The following is a 17,919-nucleotide window of genomic DNA, read 5'->3' on the forward strand; positions in this document are numbered from 1 at the left end:
TTTGGTTTGAGGTCACATGCCCTTTCAAATTCTTTCTCCGGGTAACTCGATTACAAATAAGAAGTGCAAGACATAATACTTATCATGACATAAAGATGGCACATGCCTATAACCCCAGCATTTGGAAGACAGAGTCAGTAGGATCAGAAGTTCAAAGCCAATCTTGCAGGCTACATAGAGGATTTGAGGTCAGCATGCCTCGAACAGACAACAAATATAAACAGGGTTCACGTTTTGTGATCTCCACTACAGACCCTGGCGAGTAGGACTGCCACAAGGAGGTCCCCACCACCCACCCACCTGTCTCACTTCTCTGTGTGTGATCGGTGCACTACTTCCCTCCACTCCAGGGAAGAGGCGGAGTATTCATCCTCGTATCCAGCTCCCCACTCTTCCTAGCAGCTTAGTTGGTGCTTACAGTTAACTGATGTCTCAACATTAGGATCCTTGTTAGCACCCCCCCCCCCCAGAACACGTCTACCTGGCAGCCTCAACTGCAGGCCACCAGAGTTCACCAGGGGTCTCCTGTACCACTCTGTCAAGCTGTGGGAGGAGAGCTGTCTTCATAGCAGTTGCCAGGCCCAAGTCACGGGGGACACAGAGCGACCTCCTTTCCTTCTACAGCCTCCCTAATCTCCCCGCACGTGATCTCCCACGTGCCCAACTATATATGACTATATAGTCATGCATGCATTTGTTCGTTCAGCAATACACTCCAAGCACCCATGGTGTACCATGGACAAAGCAGCCACTGCTCCCGTGTCTTCAATTGCTGGGATGGTGCCCCTTCCACACAGCCTGGATCCCTCCCTAGGGTGCCTTGGCTCAGCCATCTAAGGTCTGGCATGTGCCCTTGGGAACAGGGTCTGCTTACTCTGGGCTGATGCCCACGCCTTCCTCCCAAGGCTTGCTTTCTACCTACTCCTACTTTGGTCCAAGTCAGAGATCCAGATGCCCAGGACCAGAAGCCAGTTTCTAATTCATCCCCACTCATAAAATCCTGGAGAGGTCTTTCCTAAAATCCAGGAAAGGTTTGAGCTCCCCAGAGACAACCCAACAATTATGACTAATAACTCCAACAGGCGATGGGGAAGCAAAGCCAAGACCTAGCTGGACTCAGGCTTGTGGTTACCACCCCCAGGCCACCGATATTTATACTTGAATTTTTGACTGAGTCCTGGGGCCAAGGCTCCTGCTTCTACCTGCTGCCTAGCTGCCTAATGATGGCCTGCCATGTGCAGGCAGGGATGCATCAGGAGCTGCTTTTCACATCCACAGCACAGTAGCAGCTCAAAGCCACTGGGGGTGGGGAGAGTTGGATGATGGAGGAGAGGAGAGATGGGGTCCCAGATACTACCTAGCACTGGTGGCGGGGACCTGGGTTCACTTTTGCGCTCAGTCTGTGCCAGGGTTTTTGTCTGCCTGTCTGGCACCTTCTGAGAGAAAGCAAAGCTCCAGAGCAATCTTGTGGGAACTTCCTAGAGTCATGGGTGGGAAAGGAAAGAATTTAAGGTTGGTAAGGTGTAGGGAGGCCAGAAAGTGGGAAGGAAGAAGTGTTCACAGGTAGGGCCAGAGGATGTCCTGAGCGACAGAATCCCCAAAGCACCCATCTACTTCATGCCCACGTGCGGGCGTGTGTGGAAGGAGCAGAGAGCAGGAGCCGGAGTCGCGGGCTGGAGAGGAGGCGCACAGGGAACGCCGGCAGAGCGTGCTGCCGGGCGGGCGCAGAGCCCAGGGGCCGCCCAGTAGCTGGGAAGCCACGCAGCGCGCACGGGAGGCCGCGGTTACAACAGCGGGGCTTCCCCAGGCTTCCCCTCCCGGGTCGCAGGTGCCAGGCTGGAGCCCAGAATACAGAAACTGCACTGGGCGCAAAGGAGAAGGGAGTCCCGGAGGCGCCCCCGATCGGCGGGATCGCGAGTGGGACCTGGAGCGGCCGGTGTGGTGTCTGGGTATCCGGGAGCCCAGAGCGGGAGATTGGGGCTGAACCCTCCCCGCTACCCCCACCCCGCGCCCGCCTCCCGCCCCCGCCCGCGGCCTGCAGCGCGCCTCCCTCACCGCCCAGGCTCTGGCGAGCCGCTCGGGCCGAGCCGTGGGAGCCACGGACAGCGCCAGCTGCTGCTGCGGGAGCTACTCCGGCTGCACCATGCGGGAGCTGGCCATCGAGATCGGGGTGCGAGCCCTGCTCTTTGGGGTCTTCGTGTAAGTAGTGGTGCGCCGCGGGAGGGGACCCAAAAGACATAGCCTCTGGGAGCCCCAACTTTTTTTGAGCTGCTGCATCCCTCTGGGGCCTGGGTTCGAGGATCTCTTCTCGGTTGGTGCTTGGGATGTTCCCTGTGGGATCAAAATAAACCCTCTCTTCCTTTTCTTGGGACCCTTGGTGCACAGTGATCCTAGCATGCCTGCCTGGGACTGGGACCTGCTTCCATAGTAGCCCCTAGTCTGGATGCGTGTCTGGCGGCCCCTAGCTCGGGTGCCCCAAGTCTGAGTCTTTTACCCAGCCCTGCACACCTGTCCCTGGGATTCAGGATGCTGTTTAAGACCAGGTCATGCAGCCTGGCCGGTGCCCTAGGGAAGTTTCTCTCTCCTGTGATCTTTTGAAGCTGATGATGGCTGGCTGTTTTTGCTCTTGGCCCCATCTCCCGCCACCCCATGCTGTGCCCGGGCTGCCAGGGTCAGCTTAGGAGACTCCTTGGATGTGGCTCCTGAGCTGCCCGCCCTACAGAGCACCCTCCCAAGAGGTGTCTGCGTTACTCCTCTGGCTGGGAAACTGTTGCCATGGAGGGCTGAGCAGGTCAGGAACTGCAGCTGGCTGCGGGGCTGGGGACACCAGGAGCTCTTTTTACGTGTGGGTGGGTGTTCTTCTCCTGAGGGGCAGAAGCCCTTCAGGGACAGCGTTGAAATGTCCAGGTTGCACCTGGGAATAGTTATTTCCGAAAAAGGAGGGAGCCTGGCAATTCCTTCAGCGATGTCTGTGCCTCCTCAGGCACCCGGACTGCTTCTGCTTCTGACTGGTCCTAAGGCCCACCACAGCGAGCTTTCTCATCTCTCTCATCTGTCTTGTTCAAACCCACCTAGTAGCCAGCCTTAAGCGCCTGTCACCAAGGCCGACACGTCTGCACGTGTCCCTCCAGTAGCAGGCGGGGTTTCCCTCTCCCACCATAGCTGGTTGACACATTTTAAATATTAAAGTTGCACAGACTCTGGATTTGCTGGGATCTCGGGGTGTGTGTTGGGGGGAGGTCCCATAAGACAAACAGGACCCCCCCCCCCCGAATTTCTACCCCAACCATGGCAGATGTGTGTGTCGTATCAAAGACTACTTCTGCATCTCAGGGAATATGCAAGGAAAGTGATGCTTTTTTTTTTTTTTTTTTTTTTTTTTTTTTTTTTTTGTGTGTGTGTGTGTGTGTGTGTGTGTGTGTGTGAGCACGTGCACATGTGTTTAAACTAGGGATTAAATTTGTCCTGAGGGTTCATCCACACCATCAGGAAAGGCTGGGAGCTCTCCAGATGCAGGCCACCCCCGCCCCCCAATGCTGCCTTCTGACTGAACACTAGTGTTATTCACTGGGAATGAGGAGCGGGAACTTCAGTTGGATCTTGATGCATTTGAAAAAATGAAGCCCTTCCCATCCCCTCCCTCCAGCTCTCTACCTTTGGAGCAAACGTTCCAAAGAGTGAGTGGTCTCTGGGCAGATAGGCTAAAACCCAATTCAATTATTACGTGCTAAAAATGATAGATGAGTGTTTAGTGCATGGTAGAATCTAACGTTTGTGGGAGGAATGCCCGTACCCCCCCCCCAAAAAAAAAAATTCTGGAATAAAGTGAAATAGGCCCGTGGGCTAGCTGCTTTAATTGCTTCCGGGGATATTTTCTCTAAAAGGGTCTAACCACATGTAAAATATTTATATGTTCTCACATTTCCCTTCAAACATACTTCCGAACACTTATGAAATGTTTATAAATATACAATGGCTGGTGTAGTGAATTAGAAAACTTGGTAGATATTGTTTATATGTGTCTGGCTTCTTCTAAGATTGTTATGTAAAACAAACAAACAAACATCACTTTTCAGTCTTTTCTCCAGAGTCCCCTCCTGTGTTACTCAGTGGGGGATCTGCAATCACCCCCTACTGCAGGACACATATGGACATTGATTGTGTTTTGGCATGATTCGTAAGTGTCCTATGAAATTGCAAATATTACTACCAAGACCAGATTGGCACTGAAGGCAAGCTGGGGGTGGAGGTTCAGGCAGATAATGGCTTCCGGGAGAGCCTAGGAGGATCGGGGACACAGATGACCCCTTGTTTTCTCAGATAAGCTCCTGGCACCTTGACAGAAGCTGGCTTTGGGAAGGGAGTTTTCTCCTTCCTTTTGGCAGCGCTGTCCTGGGGAAGAGACTTGAGTGAAGACTCCTTGTCATGAAGATGGTGGTCCCCAGAGCCCTGGACTATTTGGGAAGTCCCTCCGGGCAAGCTGGTCTCCCTGCTACACTGACCAGTGTAGATGATGTAGTTCATCACCCGTTTGAACTTGTCATGTCTGTCCTCTCTCCCAGGATGAGAGGCTGGTTTTAAACCAGAGAGAGCAGGTCCCCTTTGTGCTAGCTCATGCTCTGGGGCAGCGGTTCTCAAGCTTGCTAATGCTGCGACCCTGTAATACAGTCCCTCATGCTATGGTGACCCCCCAGCTATGATATTACTTCGTTGCTACTTCATCATTGTAGTTTTTGCTACTGTTATGGATTGTAACATAAATATCTGATGTGCAGGATATCTGCTATGCGACCCCTCTGCAAGGGTCATTAGACCCTAAAGGGGTTGTGACCCACAGGTTGAGAACCACCACTCTAGCCAATTCCTGGACATGTACCTGCCCTCTGGTCACCTTTCCCTGCCTGGAAGCAGGCCTGTCATCTCTGCTGATGCCCAGACTACTCCCTGTAGGCTTTAAAAGAGGGCTAGTGAAAATGTTCTGGACCCATGGGCCTGTAAGCTGTCCCTTGGTGACTCCTGAGGGAAAGCCCTTGGTGAGGAAGTCAGGTATGGTGCCCAGGATTTGCGCGTTCAAGTCCCAGAGAGGATTATCTGCTGACGGTCTCGGACGCGGTGCCTTTGGGGCAGCCCTGCTTCAAAACTTAACAAGGGAACAACCACAAAGGAACAGCTGTAAAGGGCAATGCGTCTGGGGCTGCGTATCAACTTCAGCCTAACAGAGGGTGACGTTTATGGGAACTCCACGGTTAGGGAACTTTAGAGGGCCACATGCAGCTTTGAGGGGACAGTGAGTGCTCTGATGCTGGTGGGCCTCAGGGGTCCTGTTGGTCCTATCCAGAGACAGGGATAAGCTGTCACCCAAGACTCCAGGAGAGAATCAGCAAGTGTGTCTACAAATGCCAGCAAGAGCTGGACCTTGCTCATCCGCTCTGAGCTCCTGGTCACCAGCTCTGGGCCCTAGGTTTGCTGGTACCAACATTCCAATAACGTTTACTGTCGTTCCCAATATGGGGGCTCCCATTCATTGGGGGGACGCTATATGTGAGGTGGTGATGAAGGCTGTCACATATGGGGGCTGGAGAGATGGCTCAGGGGTTACGAGAACTTATTGCTTTAATAGAAGAGGACCCAAATTCAGTGCCCGGGACCCACATTGGGCATCTCACAAACATCTTTAAGTTTAACTCCAGGGGACACAATGCCTTCTTCATGTTTCTGCTGGCACGTACACTCCCACAAGTACATACCATACACAGGCATACACATCACGTATGACATTTGTAGGACTCCAGCCTGGGTTGGTTACGGTAGCTTGGGCAAAATGCTCAGTGTACTGCAAAGGAGGGGTAATTAACCCGGGGAGTGATGAGAAAGAGGGTGGGGACAGATGCCAGGGAATGTTGCCCGGAGTTGACTGCTCACCTAAGCATCCAGTGCCAGGTGTATGAGGCCGGCCTGGGCTCAAGGACATTCCTGCAGAGTAAAGGCCTGGCAGCCTACAGGCATAGTCTGGACTGGGACCAGCTCGCCAGGTGTGGCTGCAGGCTGTGGTTTTACGGACAAGGTGGGATGTTTTCTGATGGGGAGCGAGCCTAGAATGTAAAGAGACTGTAAGGAGGCCTGGTAGGTGTGTGTGTGTGTGTGTGTGTGTGTGTGTGTGTGTGTGTATGTAGGCCAGAGGTCAACCTTAGGTTTTGTTGCTCAGGCACTGTTCACCCCACCCCGCTTTTTTTTCTTTGACTGTCTCTCACTGACCTGGAACTTTCCTAGCAGTCAAGGCTAGCTAGCCAGTGAGTCCCAGATATCCACCTGCCTCCATCTTCCCAGTGCTGGGACTCCAGTCATACGCCACTATGCCCAGCTTTTTGTTGTTGTTATTTTTGAACCTGGGTTTTGGAGATCAAACTCAGGACTTCAAGCTTGCGAGGCAAACACTCTTCAGACTGTGCCATCCCCACGGCCTGGCTCTGAAGATTAGAAACAAAGCCATCTGCTCGGGTATTGGCCTAGGGGTGTTAAGGGACCATTCTGTTGGTCACACAGGTCTTGTTCACTTCCGTGGGTAACAGTGTGTGGCTCTGCCGTTGTTGCTTGGCTTCCCCGCAGAGCAGGGACGGACGTGTGTGAGCACCTCTCTCAGCTGGTCTCGTCCTGTGCTCTGTTGACTCCGTGCTTGCCTGGCACTGCATTGCCAACAGCTGCTCTAGGGTTTGAGACACATCTCAAAAGGCACACCCCAGCATTTCTTTCGCATAGGCCCATGGGTTATGAAGTGCTGAACTGGACTATGGGTAACTGACACAGGTGGTCAAGAGACCACCCTTGGAAGTAGCTTCCTTCTGCGCTGATGCAGCACACTCAAATTTCTAAGAAAACGACCGTCGGGAAGCTAGATCAGAAGGTATCAATCCAGCCCGTGGCCAGATCACATGGGGAACCAAGGGGGAAAGGCAAGAAGATGGAGATGTGTCTTAAACCCTAAAGGCAGCTGTTGGCAATGAATATTCCCCTTTAAGGGTCTCTCTGCTTCTTCTCTCCTTCTTGGCCATTTGAAATAGCTGCCCTCTCTGCCCCTGCTAAGGGATTAAATGAGGCCAGGCAAGGAGTCCTAGTCCATGGAGCACTGGGTAGAGGCATCGTGACTTTCCTTAGGGGAGAGCATGGAGCTGTATGCCGACATATATAGTTTTGAGACAGGGCCGCCAGGACAGTTGTCATGGAGGCTCATGATATTGCAGGTGGACTCTGGGACAGAAGGTAATTCTCTGCTAACTGAGATGTGGGGCATGGCTAGCTACTGCAGCACTAGCCTATTTTGTGATAGCATACCTGTAGTAGTTTTGTCGCCATTTATGGCAAGATCCAAATGATGTATTGGAAGCAAAGTGGTATAACAGAAGACCATGGGCTTTGGAGCTATGTGGGTTCATGTTTGGATTTGTGCTGTCACTAATCAGCAAATTGCTTTGGACCTCTGAACCTTAGTTACTTTATATGAGAAGTGTAGATAATAGCTCACCAGATTTGATTAGAATGGGTGCTTTTAGTGCCTGCAGGAGATGCCACTCTCTCCTCTCCTCGCTCTCATTAATCCTTATTACATATATGTAGTGTCTGTGAATGGCACCACGGTAGAGTGGTTATGACTGTGGCCTTTAGCCTTAGGTTGCCTGAGTTTCTGTTCTGATTTTGCCTCTTATAAACTGTGTGAGTCTTTGGGCAAATTATTTATCCATCTTAAAACTCCATGTCCCCATCTGTTTAATAAGAATATGTAGCTATATTCATGAGCATCAGGCTTGTGCTTATTAAGTGAGACGGTGTTTAGCTCATTGTAGGCATTATAAAAAAAGCTACTGCCATCATTGTCCTTTATTAAAACAAATCCATAATGTGAAGAGAAATCCTGTAGATAGATAAGAGTATTCTTATCATAAATTATTTAGTGTGGGATTTCTAGCAAAGAATAAAGTCCTTTAAGTATATTACGAGGGATTTCTTTTAGCCTGACCAGAGTTTCAGCTTACCATAACTCAACAAGTCCAGCTCTCGTAGCTTGATCATGGGTCTTGCTATCAGATGAGGTGGAGAGCTCAGCCCGTGGCTTCATAATGGGGACTCAACCTATGGACCTTCGTAATAGCAGTTCTGAGACAGTGGACCCAAAGTGTCTCCAGTACATCTGTATCAGATAATGCATTAATGGAAACAGTCTATTCCTATTGCCTTCAGAGTCACTGAGTTCAGTTAGACCCACGTTCAGGAGCTTTCTCCATCCAATACCCTTTTGCCTTCATCTATGCATGTAGGAGTAAGTGTTCCTGAGCATGCCTTCTTGCCCTGGAAATGCATCTTATGGACTGACTGACAAATAGTGCTTCTGTTTCAAATAATATTGGCCACTGTACAAGAGATGACTGTGCCCAGAGTTCTCAGAATTGGTGGTACTTTCCCACAGGGAGATGACAAAAAGGGACCATCAGTTTCAGAAGTGGTGGATACCGTTATCTCAGTTAGTTATAAAGATGATGCCCTTTATGAGCCTCACAAGGCTTATAAAAGCTTGGCACTTCTATTTTTCTGGGGTAGTATTTGTATATAAAAATTATCTCTGTAATATTGCTTCTTTAAAAATGATCATCTTGATGCCATGTGTGGAAGAGCTGCAGACCCTGCCTATAGACAGCTCCTCTTGTTCAGCCAGGACCATGATGGGGCTAGGGGACTTTGAGGTTCTGGGGATAAGGAAGAAGATGCTGCAGGAAGCCTGGGACAGCTGCAACACAAGTGACTCCGTAGGAGCTGGGGGCTGGCATTACACTGTTTCTACTGAAAACAGAGGCCCAGAGAGTAGGATCCACTCAGAGGGCATTTAGGTCACTTTCCAGAAAGCTAGGGATCAGCTGGTCAATGCCGGATGCTTCCATCTGCCCTACCAGAGGGGTTTAAAGGTATATTTCCATTGAAATGGGAGTTTGAGCCTATGGAATTGTAGTGTTCGGCTGATTTGACCTACAAAACTGGAAATTTCATTTAGTTCAATCCAAAAATAACATACACAAAGGAAAGTACCCTATTCATATTTGTGCAGCAGCCCCCACCTGCAGAGCCTACTGCCACAGCCACCCTAACACAAGTTTTTGACTCAACATGAATGGACTCACGGTGTGCAGGCTTCCATGTGACTTTTGTCTCGGCATGTGACAGTTCATTCCACACTGTCGAGAGCACTTGTTTATTCTCACACCACAGAGATACCTATGCATGCCCGAAACCCTGCTTAGTTACTCATGTTGCTTGTTTTTAATGGTTTTGACAATTAAACATAATGCTGGTATGATTTTTGACAAATCTATTTGTAATTAGGGGGAGCTATACCTTGGGTGAATGCACTTTTTTTCTTTTAACAAAGTGATTGGCTTCTCTTTGTCCAACAGGAACTCTGAAATTGCAATCCAATTTGTATAGCACCTTACTTTCCCTCAGAGAGTTGCTCAGAGAGACCTACAGCAGCATCCCACCCTGTAGAAGGGTGTACATCATGACACATGGTCACATAGTTAAGCCCTCACTCTGTTAGGGATAAAGATGAGATCTTACCCAGGAGAAGTGCTGTAAATGCAAGTTGATGTAATATGTGATGGATGCCTAAGACAGCATATGATTAATGTTCAAGTTCATCTCTTCATTCCCTTTGTGTGACAAAACTTTTTCTGGGGAGATGCAACACACATATCTACTCACCCCAGATAGTGAGCCCGTGATACACCAAAGTATGGATACCACCAAAGTCCAGCCTGGTGAACCAATGCATTTTATTGGGGTTACTTATAGGAATATGGGTGAGGGGTTAATTACAGGAACAGAAATGACTCAAAGACAGCTGCATCACCAAAGCCCTCCCCAGCAAGGGTGACAACTCCCAAAAGCTAGGATCCTGTAGCACACAGCACACCTATAGGTAGCTCACCTGTCTGAAGAGGGTCCCTTCCAGGTGCCCTGGTTGCCCTAAACCTCTTCCAGGAAGCTCGGCTGGTTTCTGCATCTTTCAGGCAGCTGATCTGCTCTCAAGTCTTCTTTGTGGCTTGTCTTGTCTGGGTGTCTTCTTTAAAACTCACCTTTCCTGTGTCTGAGGAGCACTCTCAGCTTTTATTAGTTATCCTGGCAGAGCCGGGGCCTAATGAATTTGGTCAGTTTCAAGAACTTCCTGAAGCTATTTTGAGTTGTATTACTTTCCTGTTTGAGGAGCTTCCTGCAGGATGGAATGTTTCAATCTCAGAGGAAACTGTTACACAACACCCCTTCTTCTCATCCTTCCTGTGACTGAGCTGTGACAGACACCAGTGAAAAGATGCCTAATACTGAAGAGATGCCTAATACCACAGAATGATAATAATAGGATGCATGCAGCTCTCAGGACCACAAGAGAGAGCTGAGCCTTGTACTGGGATTTAGAAAGTTTAGGGATGAAAGAAGTCATTGAGAAAATGCTGGTATGTGTTTACATGTAGGTAACTTTAATTGGCTTAATGTATATATGGTGGCTATAGGAAGGGGGTGACAGGGAAGAGCTCTAGCACCGACTGTGCCTCTTGTCATGTTAGATGACTGGATCGTTGTAACCACTCAGGCAGGAAGTGATATTCTCATTTTACAGAGTGAAGAGCTAACACCTTTCATATTCAGAGAGCTCCTACCAATCAATATGAAGAGAGAAAAACCCCTCAATAGAAAAATGGGCAAGGGCTATGAAGAGAGATCTGCTGCAAACACAAAGAACAAATCTACCTTTCAGCATGTGACTTCTGTAGAAATGCTAGATGTGCCGCTGCAAACAGCTCAGTGACATCGCATGCAGATGAGCCCAGCTTTTCAGGCGTGCTGGGAGACGTAAACAGCCATTACAGTTAGTCATTCCGGTTGACTATCTCTTGACTTGGACGACACCTAACAACTATCAGTAAGTGATAAGGCAGAGGACAGCAGTGTGCACGGATGTTTTCATGGGGTGATGTGACACATTCAATTTGTTCTTCTAGTTATGATACCATCCCTCTAAGGACCCACAATAAGACACCTTAGTGGTGGTTTTTGTTTTTTGTTCAGGGGTGGGGTGGGGTGTGCTAATAGAATTAGATAATATAAATTTGGTGGGTTTTTATCAGGCTACTTTGTCGTTTCTTTGTTTTGTTTTTCAAGACAGGGTTTCTTTGTGTAGCCCTGGTTGTCTTGGAACTAGCTCTGTAGGCCATGCTTCATGCTACTTATATTTTAAATAATTTTATGGTAAAGATTTATGATTTTTATGCATAACCAGTAATAATCAACATGGATATTTCCTGTTACAGAACACACACACACATACACACACACACACACACATACACACACGAGTTCTGAATGTGACACTAGGGTTTCTTTGGTGATTGCTACAGGATATTTGAAGCGGGAATGTGCCTTGAATCAATCTTTCTGCATTTTACATCATATAGAACATTTAAGAAAACTGAAAGCCTAACATCCCAATTATAATTTATGTTGGAAGGGGTATTTGGTCAGTGATCTATTGCTGGGAAGAGACACCATGATTAGGCAACTTTTTATGAAGGAAAACATTTAATTTGGGCTTTCTTACATTCAGAAGTTTAGTTTATTATCAAAATGGGGAAAACATGGTAGCATGCAGGCTTACATGGTGCTAGAGTAGTTGCTGAGAATTCTACATCCATGTCCATAGGCAGCTAGAAGAGAGAGAGCCACTGGGCCTGGCTTGGGTTTTTGCAACCTCAGAGCCCACCCCCAGTGACAAACTTCTTCTAACAAGGCCACACCTGCTCCAAAAAGCCATACCTACTCCAAAAGGCCACACCCCCTAATCATTTCAAATAGTGCCACTCCCTGTGAGCCTATGGGGGCCCTTTTTATTCATACCACCACATTTCACTCCATAGGCTTATAGCCACATGGTAATGTAAAATGCATTTAGACCAACTTCAAACGTCTTCATAATCTATCCCAGTCTCAGCACTGTTGAAAAGTTCAAAGTCTTTTCTGAGACTCATGGCAATCTCCTAACTGTAACCCCCTGTGAAATCCCCTGACACTTGCCTGGCTTAAGTGGCTTTCCTTAGCCATGGAGGAATATTCATAACTCCTTTCTTATATCCTTGACTCTAAAGCCAGAACCACGTGGCTGAAACTGGCAAGTTCTGCTGCTTACTGAGGCTGTAACATGGTACCCTAGTTCCATTACATCTACACCAGCTTTCTGTTGTCAGTGATTTCATCCATTGCTTAAGCTTTTTAAAAATTCCTTTCCACAAGTTGGAAGCTAAGCTGGATGGGGTCTTTGCCTGAGGTCACTGCTCCCTTTATTCCATTGAACATCAAGCTTTTCTTTCAACTTCTTATCTCCTTAAATCCTGTATTTAGCTCCATTTTGCTTCCTGGTGTTCCTTTTCTCCTCAAACTGTACATTTTGTATTTTTGCTTGCTCAGCTTGCTTTTTTAAAAAAATTATAGATCTGTATAAGAGTGGCCACGGATAACCACATGACAAAGTCAATACTAGGCTGTATTGAAATCTCTTCTGCCAACATTATTAATCTCAAACTCTTCAATTTAGCCTCAGGAAGAATTTTTTTGGACCGGACAAAAAACAACCACCTTCTTTGCTAAAATATCACAAGAACAGCCTCTAGGCCACTTACTAATATTCTTCTTTCAAACCTCTTGAGCCATGCTGTGATAATTCATCTGCATTACTCTTAGTATCACTGTCTTCTGGACTTCTACTGGTATGGTCCATGAGGCCCTGCTTAAAGTGTTCAACTGCTTTCCTAATCCAAAGTCCCAAGTCTACATTCTGCCAACAAGCAGCATGGTTAGGCTTGCCACAGCAATACCCTGTTTCCTGGTACCAGCTTCTGTTTTTGACAGTGCTCTCTTGCTGTGAAGAGACACCATGACCTAGGCAACTTTTATTTTAAAAAATGCATTTAATTGAGTCTTGCTTATAGTTTCAGAGGTTTAGTTCATTGTCAGCATGGTGGCATCCAGGCAGATATGGTGTTGGAGAAGTAGCTGAGAGTTCTACATCCAGATCCACAGGCAGCTGGAAGAGAGAGAGCCATTGGGCCTGACCTGGGCTTTTGCAACCTCAAAGCCAACCCCCAACAAGGCCATACCTCTCTATCCTTTCAAATAGTGCCACTACCTATGAGCCTATGGGTTTCATTCGCACCACGACAAGGGACATTGACAGAGGCAGCAGGTAGAGTTAGAAATGGCCATGGCCCTCTTTCAGAAGCAATGTTGTAACACATTGACCACAAAATTAGTCCTGCCCCTTTACTCTAAAGTTCTGTAGGGAAATACATTGAAGTGCCAAAGTAAGAGGCATAAAAACTTCACCTGTAAAGACTTTCATTGCAATGGTACCTACACATCTAAGGAAGTATGTATGCTAAGTAAAATGAAATGGATCAAAACTCAAATGGTCCACTTGGAAGATGGCTTGCAATTACAAACACAGAGAGAATATAACATTGCTATTTAAAAAAACCTCCTTCTGAAAATCTTTTAAAACAGGTAGATAAAATTTTATGATATATGTGATAAAAACATTGCACAAGGTTATCCCAGAGTCACAGCTATTAGAAGTGTGTTTGACTTCACAAATGCTAGAAAGGATGGCAAGGCGGACGTGTTGTAAAGAGTGCATTTTCCCCCAAAGAAAGATGAAATGCTTCCTGAATCCCTTCATCTACCTCTATCAGGACCACTCCCTTCACTTTTCAAATGTAAACATTTTGGCAACCAGCTTTGGTCTCATAGTGAATTGCCAGCCTAGACTAGAGAATGACCCCGTCTCAGCCTCACTTTCAGCCTGCAGAAGCCCCACAAGAGTTACCTTCTATTACAGGTTAATTTTCCCTACGTTCTTTATCTTGTAGATATTTTCTGTCTGGGTAAATTATGCTTGATTATTTTTACTAGCTGTCTGGATCCTTAATCTATTAATCTAGGAATAGAATTTTAGAATATTTCATTATTTATGTGACAAACAGCATTGTGATATTGTTGCCTAAGAAGCTTTTACAGTGGATTTTTCTGGATCAAAGCCCTTGTGTAGTTTTTATTTATCTCTACAATGACAAGCTAGCCATTCAAAATGGTCTACTATCTATATTTATGTGTCACCAGACATGTGAAAGTTGACCCTTTTTTTGGTCTAATGCTGGATGTTAAATTGGTTTCTTTTTGCTATCTTATCTTATGAGTAGGTGTGTATGTTTTTGTGTGAGTGGATACTACATGTGTACAGGTGCCCGCTGAGGCAGAAGAGAGTGGTTAGTCCCTTGGAGCTGGAGAAAAGACAACTCTGAGCCACCCAGCTTATACTGGGAAGGGAAATTGGGTCCTGTGCAAGAGTCACAAACACTTGTAACTTCTGAGCCATCTCCAGCCCCTGTATAGGATGTAAACGTCTGTTATGTCTGGGAGGAACTGTAGCATCTGCTTCTCATGTCTCTGTATTCAGTGTTGAGCATCTTCTTACCCACACACACTTGGTCTTCAGTAAAATGTCCAGCTTTTCTTTTGTTCATGCTTCTACTGGATCTCCAGATTGCTCTTCTTGATGTGCAGGAGTGCTCTGTGCTGTGTGGATGCTATGGTTTGAATGTGACATGTCCCCCTTGGCTTATGTGACTGAATACTTGGTCCCCAGCTGGTGGCGCTGTAGTGGGAGGATGTGGAACCTTAGGAATTGGGTCCCTGCTAAAGGAAGTGAGTCTTGTCTTGGCATGGTGGGTGGAAAGAGGTGTTGAAGTTTATAGCCTGGCTTTTCTCTGCTTATTGGTCATGGAGAGGTGGGAAAGCAGCTGCCACACACTCCTGCCCACATGGAGCTGACTGTCACCAGGATTTCCCACCATGGTGAGTTGTACCCCTCCAACCATGAATCAAAGTAAACCCTGCCTCCCTTAAATTGCTTCTTGTCAGATATTTTGTCAGAGCAAGGAGAGAAATATCCAGTATGACAGATATTAGACCTTCACATATTGCAAATGTTGTCTATACCTCCATGGTTGGCTTTGAAGTTACTTTGTGATTTCTATTGCTCACAAGTTTGGATTTTCATATGATTAAAACTGCCATTTTTCTCCAGTACGATTTCTTTCTTATTTAGAAAGTCATTTCCCACCTAAAATAGAAATATTCTTTGTAGTGTCTAGTATTATATGCTTTAGTTGTTTAATATTAATTCTCTAGTGTAATGGTTATTTCTTTTAACTGTGTGTTTGTGTGCATGCTTGTGTATGTGTGTATTCACAGGTGCACATTCATGTTGAGGACATACAGGGGAGGCCAGAGGTCATGTCTTCCCTAGGTGTTCTCCACCCTAGCTTTTGAGATTGGTTCTCTCACTGAATCTGGAGTTCAAGCATCTCTTAGGGATGCTCGGGTCTCTGCCTCTCCAGTGCAGGGATTACAGGTGCACACTGTTGCCCCTGGCTTATTACGTGGGTGCTGGGATGGACTGGGTCCTCATGTTTACACAGCAAACGCCTGACCAACTGGGCTGTCTTCTCTCTCTTCCCTGTCAGACGGTTTCTCTGTCATGAAGAGACTCTAGTTTGTCTCGGTGACACTTTTATCAGAGGCAAATATCATATGTCTGCAAGCTTGCAGCTGGGTCCTATTCAGATTTTCTATTTACCTGCTGTGATTCAATTGACATTTTAATTACTGTAGTTGGTATTTTTTAACTATTCTGATATACATATATATGTATGTGTGTATATCAAACACACACATACACATATCACATATGGAGAGAGGGAGGGAGAGAGAGAGAGATAGAGAGAGATAGAGATAGATAGATAGATAGATAGATAGATAGATAGATAGATAGATAGAGAGGAATGAATGAGAATATCTTGAGGCAATGCCCCCACCTGTGTGGAAAGTAGAGTAGCACAGTGGTTAGTGATGTAAGCTTCTGGTTCAGAATGTTCTAGGTCACAGTACTTATGTGCTATTAACTAGCTGTGAAAACTTGGACAAGTTACTTTCTCTTTCTGTGTATTGGTTATGTAATTATCAATATGGATTAATGATGGTGTAAAAATAGCTTCATTGTATTGAGATCAAAGGCTGTAGCTTACTCATCTATTTAGTTATGATTACCGTTTTCTGTGTGGCCATAGATAGTGAATTTTAAGAGTAAATGTACACATCTTGAACATAATGAGCAGTTTCTGTTTGGTGGGCACAGAGTTCTAAATATACTAATGCAAGTTGACTTTGCTATTTAAGCCCTTACAAACGTGTTCTTCAGTGTAGCCCTTTAAAAGTGATGGTGGGCTCTCTCCATCAGAGGGGATAATTAAAGTCTTTGGGTTGTTTTATTGTTGCTGTTGAGATAATTGTTGTTTTGTCCTATTGATGCCAGCATTCCCTGTGTTTCTTTTTGTGCTATTTTATATTTTGATGCTTCCCTCCTGCTGCGGTGAATACATTCCCAATGTTCCCAATAAGGACATGTTAATCTCCAGTGTAACTGTGTTAGGAGGTGGGGCCTGATGGGAGGTGGGGCCTGATGGGAGGTGGGGCCTGATGGGAGGTGGGACCTGATGGGAGGTGCATAGGTCCCCGGGCTTCACCCTCATGGTGGTTGGTAAAGAGCCTGCTGCTGTCAGTTCTCTTCCTTGTCCTCATCTGCCCTTCCTGTCCCGTCTTCCTTTTTCCATGGAGTGATGCAGCACTATCCACATTGGATCCTGTTGTGATTCAATTGACATTTTAATTACTGTAGTTTTTTAAAATTATTCTGATATACATATATATGTATGTGTGTATATCAAACACACACATACACATATCACATATGGAGAGAGGGAGGGGGCAGAGAGAGAGAGAGAGGAATGAATGAGAATATCTTGAGGAAATGCCCCCACCTGTGTGGAAAGTAGATGCATATCCACATTGGATGGATATGCAGGAGCACTTCTGGATTGGACCTCCCCCAAACAGGTTTTGCTTGTTATAAATTACTCAGTCTCTGGTATTAGGTAATAGAAACAGAAAATGGACGAAGACACTCCCAACCTCATGCATCTTACTTTTAACTGAGTAACTAACAATATTTTTGTTACTGTTCCTTTTCTCTATTAGTCATTTGCATGTTATAATTTCTATCAATGTGTTTCTAGTTAATGCATCGCTTTTACCTCCTGATGAATTTATTTTATTTTATTGCTCTTATTTTCTTTCACATCCTGACTGCTCTTTCCTCTCTCTCTTCTCTTCCCAGCCCCTCCACTACTTCCTCTCTCCACCTCCCCATCCTTCTCGGTTTCTCTCCAGAAAAGGGCAGGCCTCCCATGGATATCAACCAAACTTGGCATATCAAGTTGCAATGAAACTAGTCACTTCCCCTCATAATTAAGGCTGGGCGAGGTAACCCAGTATAACAAAAAGGATTTCAAAAGCAGGCAAAAGAGTCAGAGGCAGCCCCTGCTCCCACTGTTAAGAGTCCCCCAAGAAGACCAAGCTACACAACCGTAACATATATGTAGAGGGCCTTAGGTCAGTCCCAGGCAGGCTCCCTGGTTGTCGGCTTAGTTCCTGTGAATCCCTATAAGCCCAGGTGATAAAACTAATGAAAATGTCATTTTTTAAATGAAATTCCTTATTTTGAAGTTTATCTAACATTAACATATTTCTATATTACCTTTCATGAGACTAATATTTATACAAAATATATTTTGTATCCTTTTAATTTCAACATATCCTTTTTACTCTCTTAGCATTTTTTAAAGATGTTTCTTATAAACAGCATTTAGTTCTTTCTTTAATTTTACTCATGTGGCCAGTCTCTGTCATTAGTTAGAAGTGTTAATACATTTACAG

The 17,919-nt window shown here is 46.1% G+C and overlaps 1 protein-coding gene across 2 annotated transcripts in view; it reads left to right on the forward strand.

Moving 5' to 3' along the window:
• Positions 1-2,060: 2,060 nt before the first annotated feature.
• Positions 2,061-17,919, forward strand: part of Plpp4 (phospholipid phosphatase 4) — a 128,214-nt gene continuing 112,355 nt past the window's right edge. For both annotated transcript variants that reach the window (XM_076553577.1, XM_006976991.4), the window contains exon 1: positions 2,061-2,199. In XM_076553577.1, coding sequence (XP_076409692.1) covers positions 2,144-2,199 — 56 coding nt within the window. In that variant the 5' untranslated portion in view covers positions 2,061-2,143. The remainder of the gene's footprint in view (positions 2,200-17,919) is intronic.

The sequence above is a fragment of the Peromyscus maniculatus genome, chromosome 1, assembly GCF_049852395.1.
Source record: "Peromyscus maniculatus bairdii isolate BWxNUB_F1_BW_parent chromosome 1, HU_Pman_BW_mat_3.1, whole genome shotgun sequence".
In the NCBI taxonomy this organism is placed as follows: Eukaryota; Metazoa; Chordata; class Mammalia; order Rodentia; family Cricetidae; genus Peromyscus; species Peromyscus maniculatus.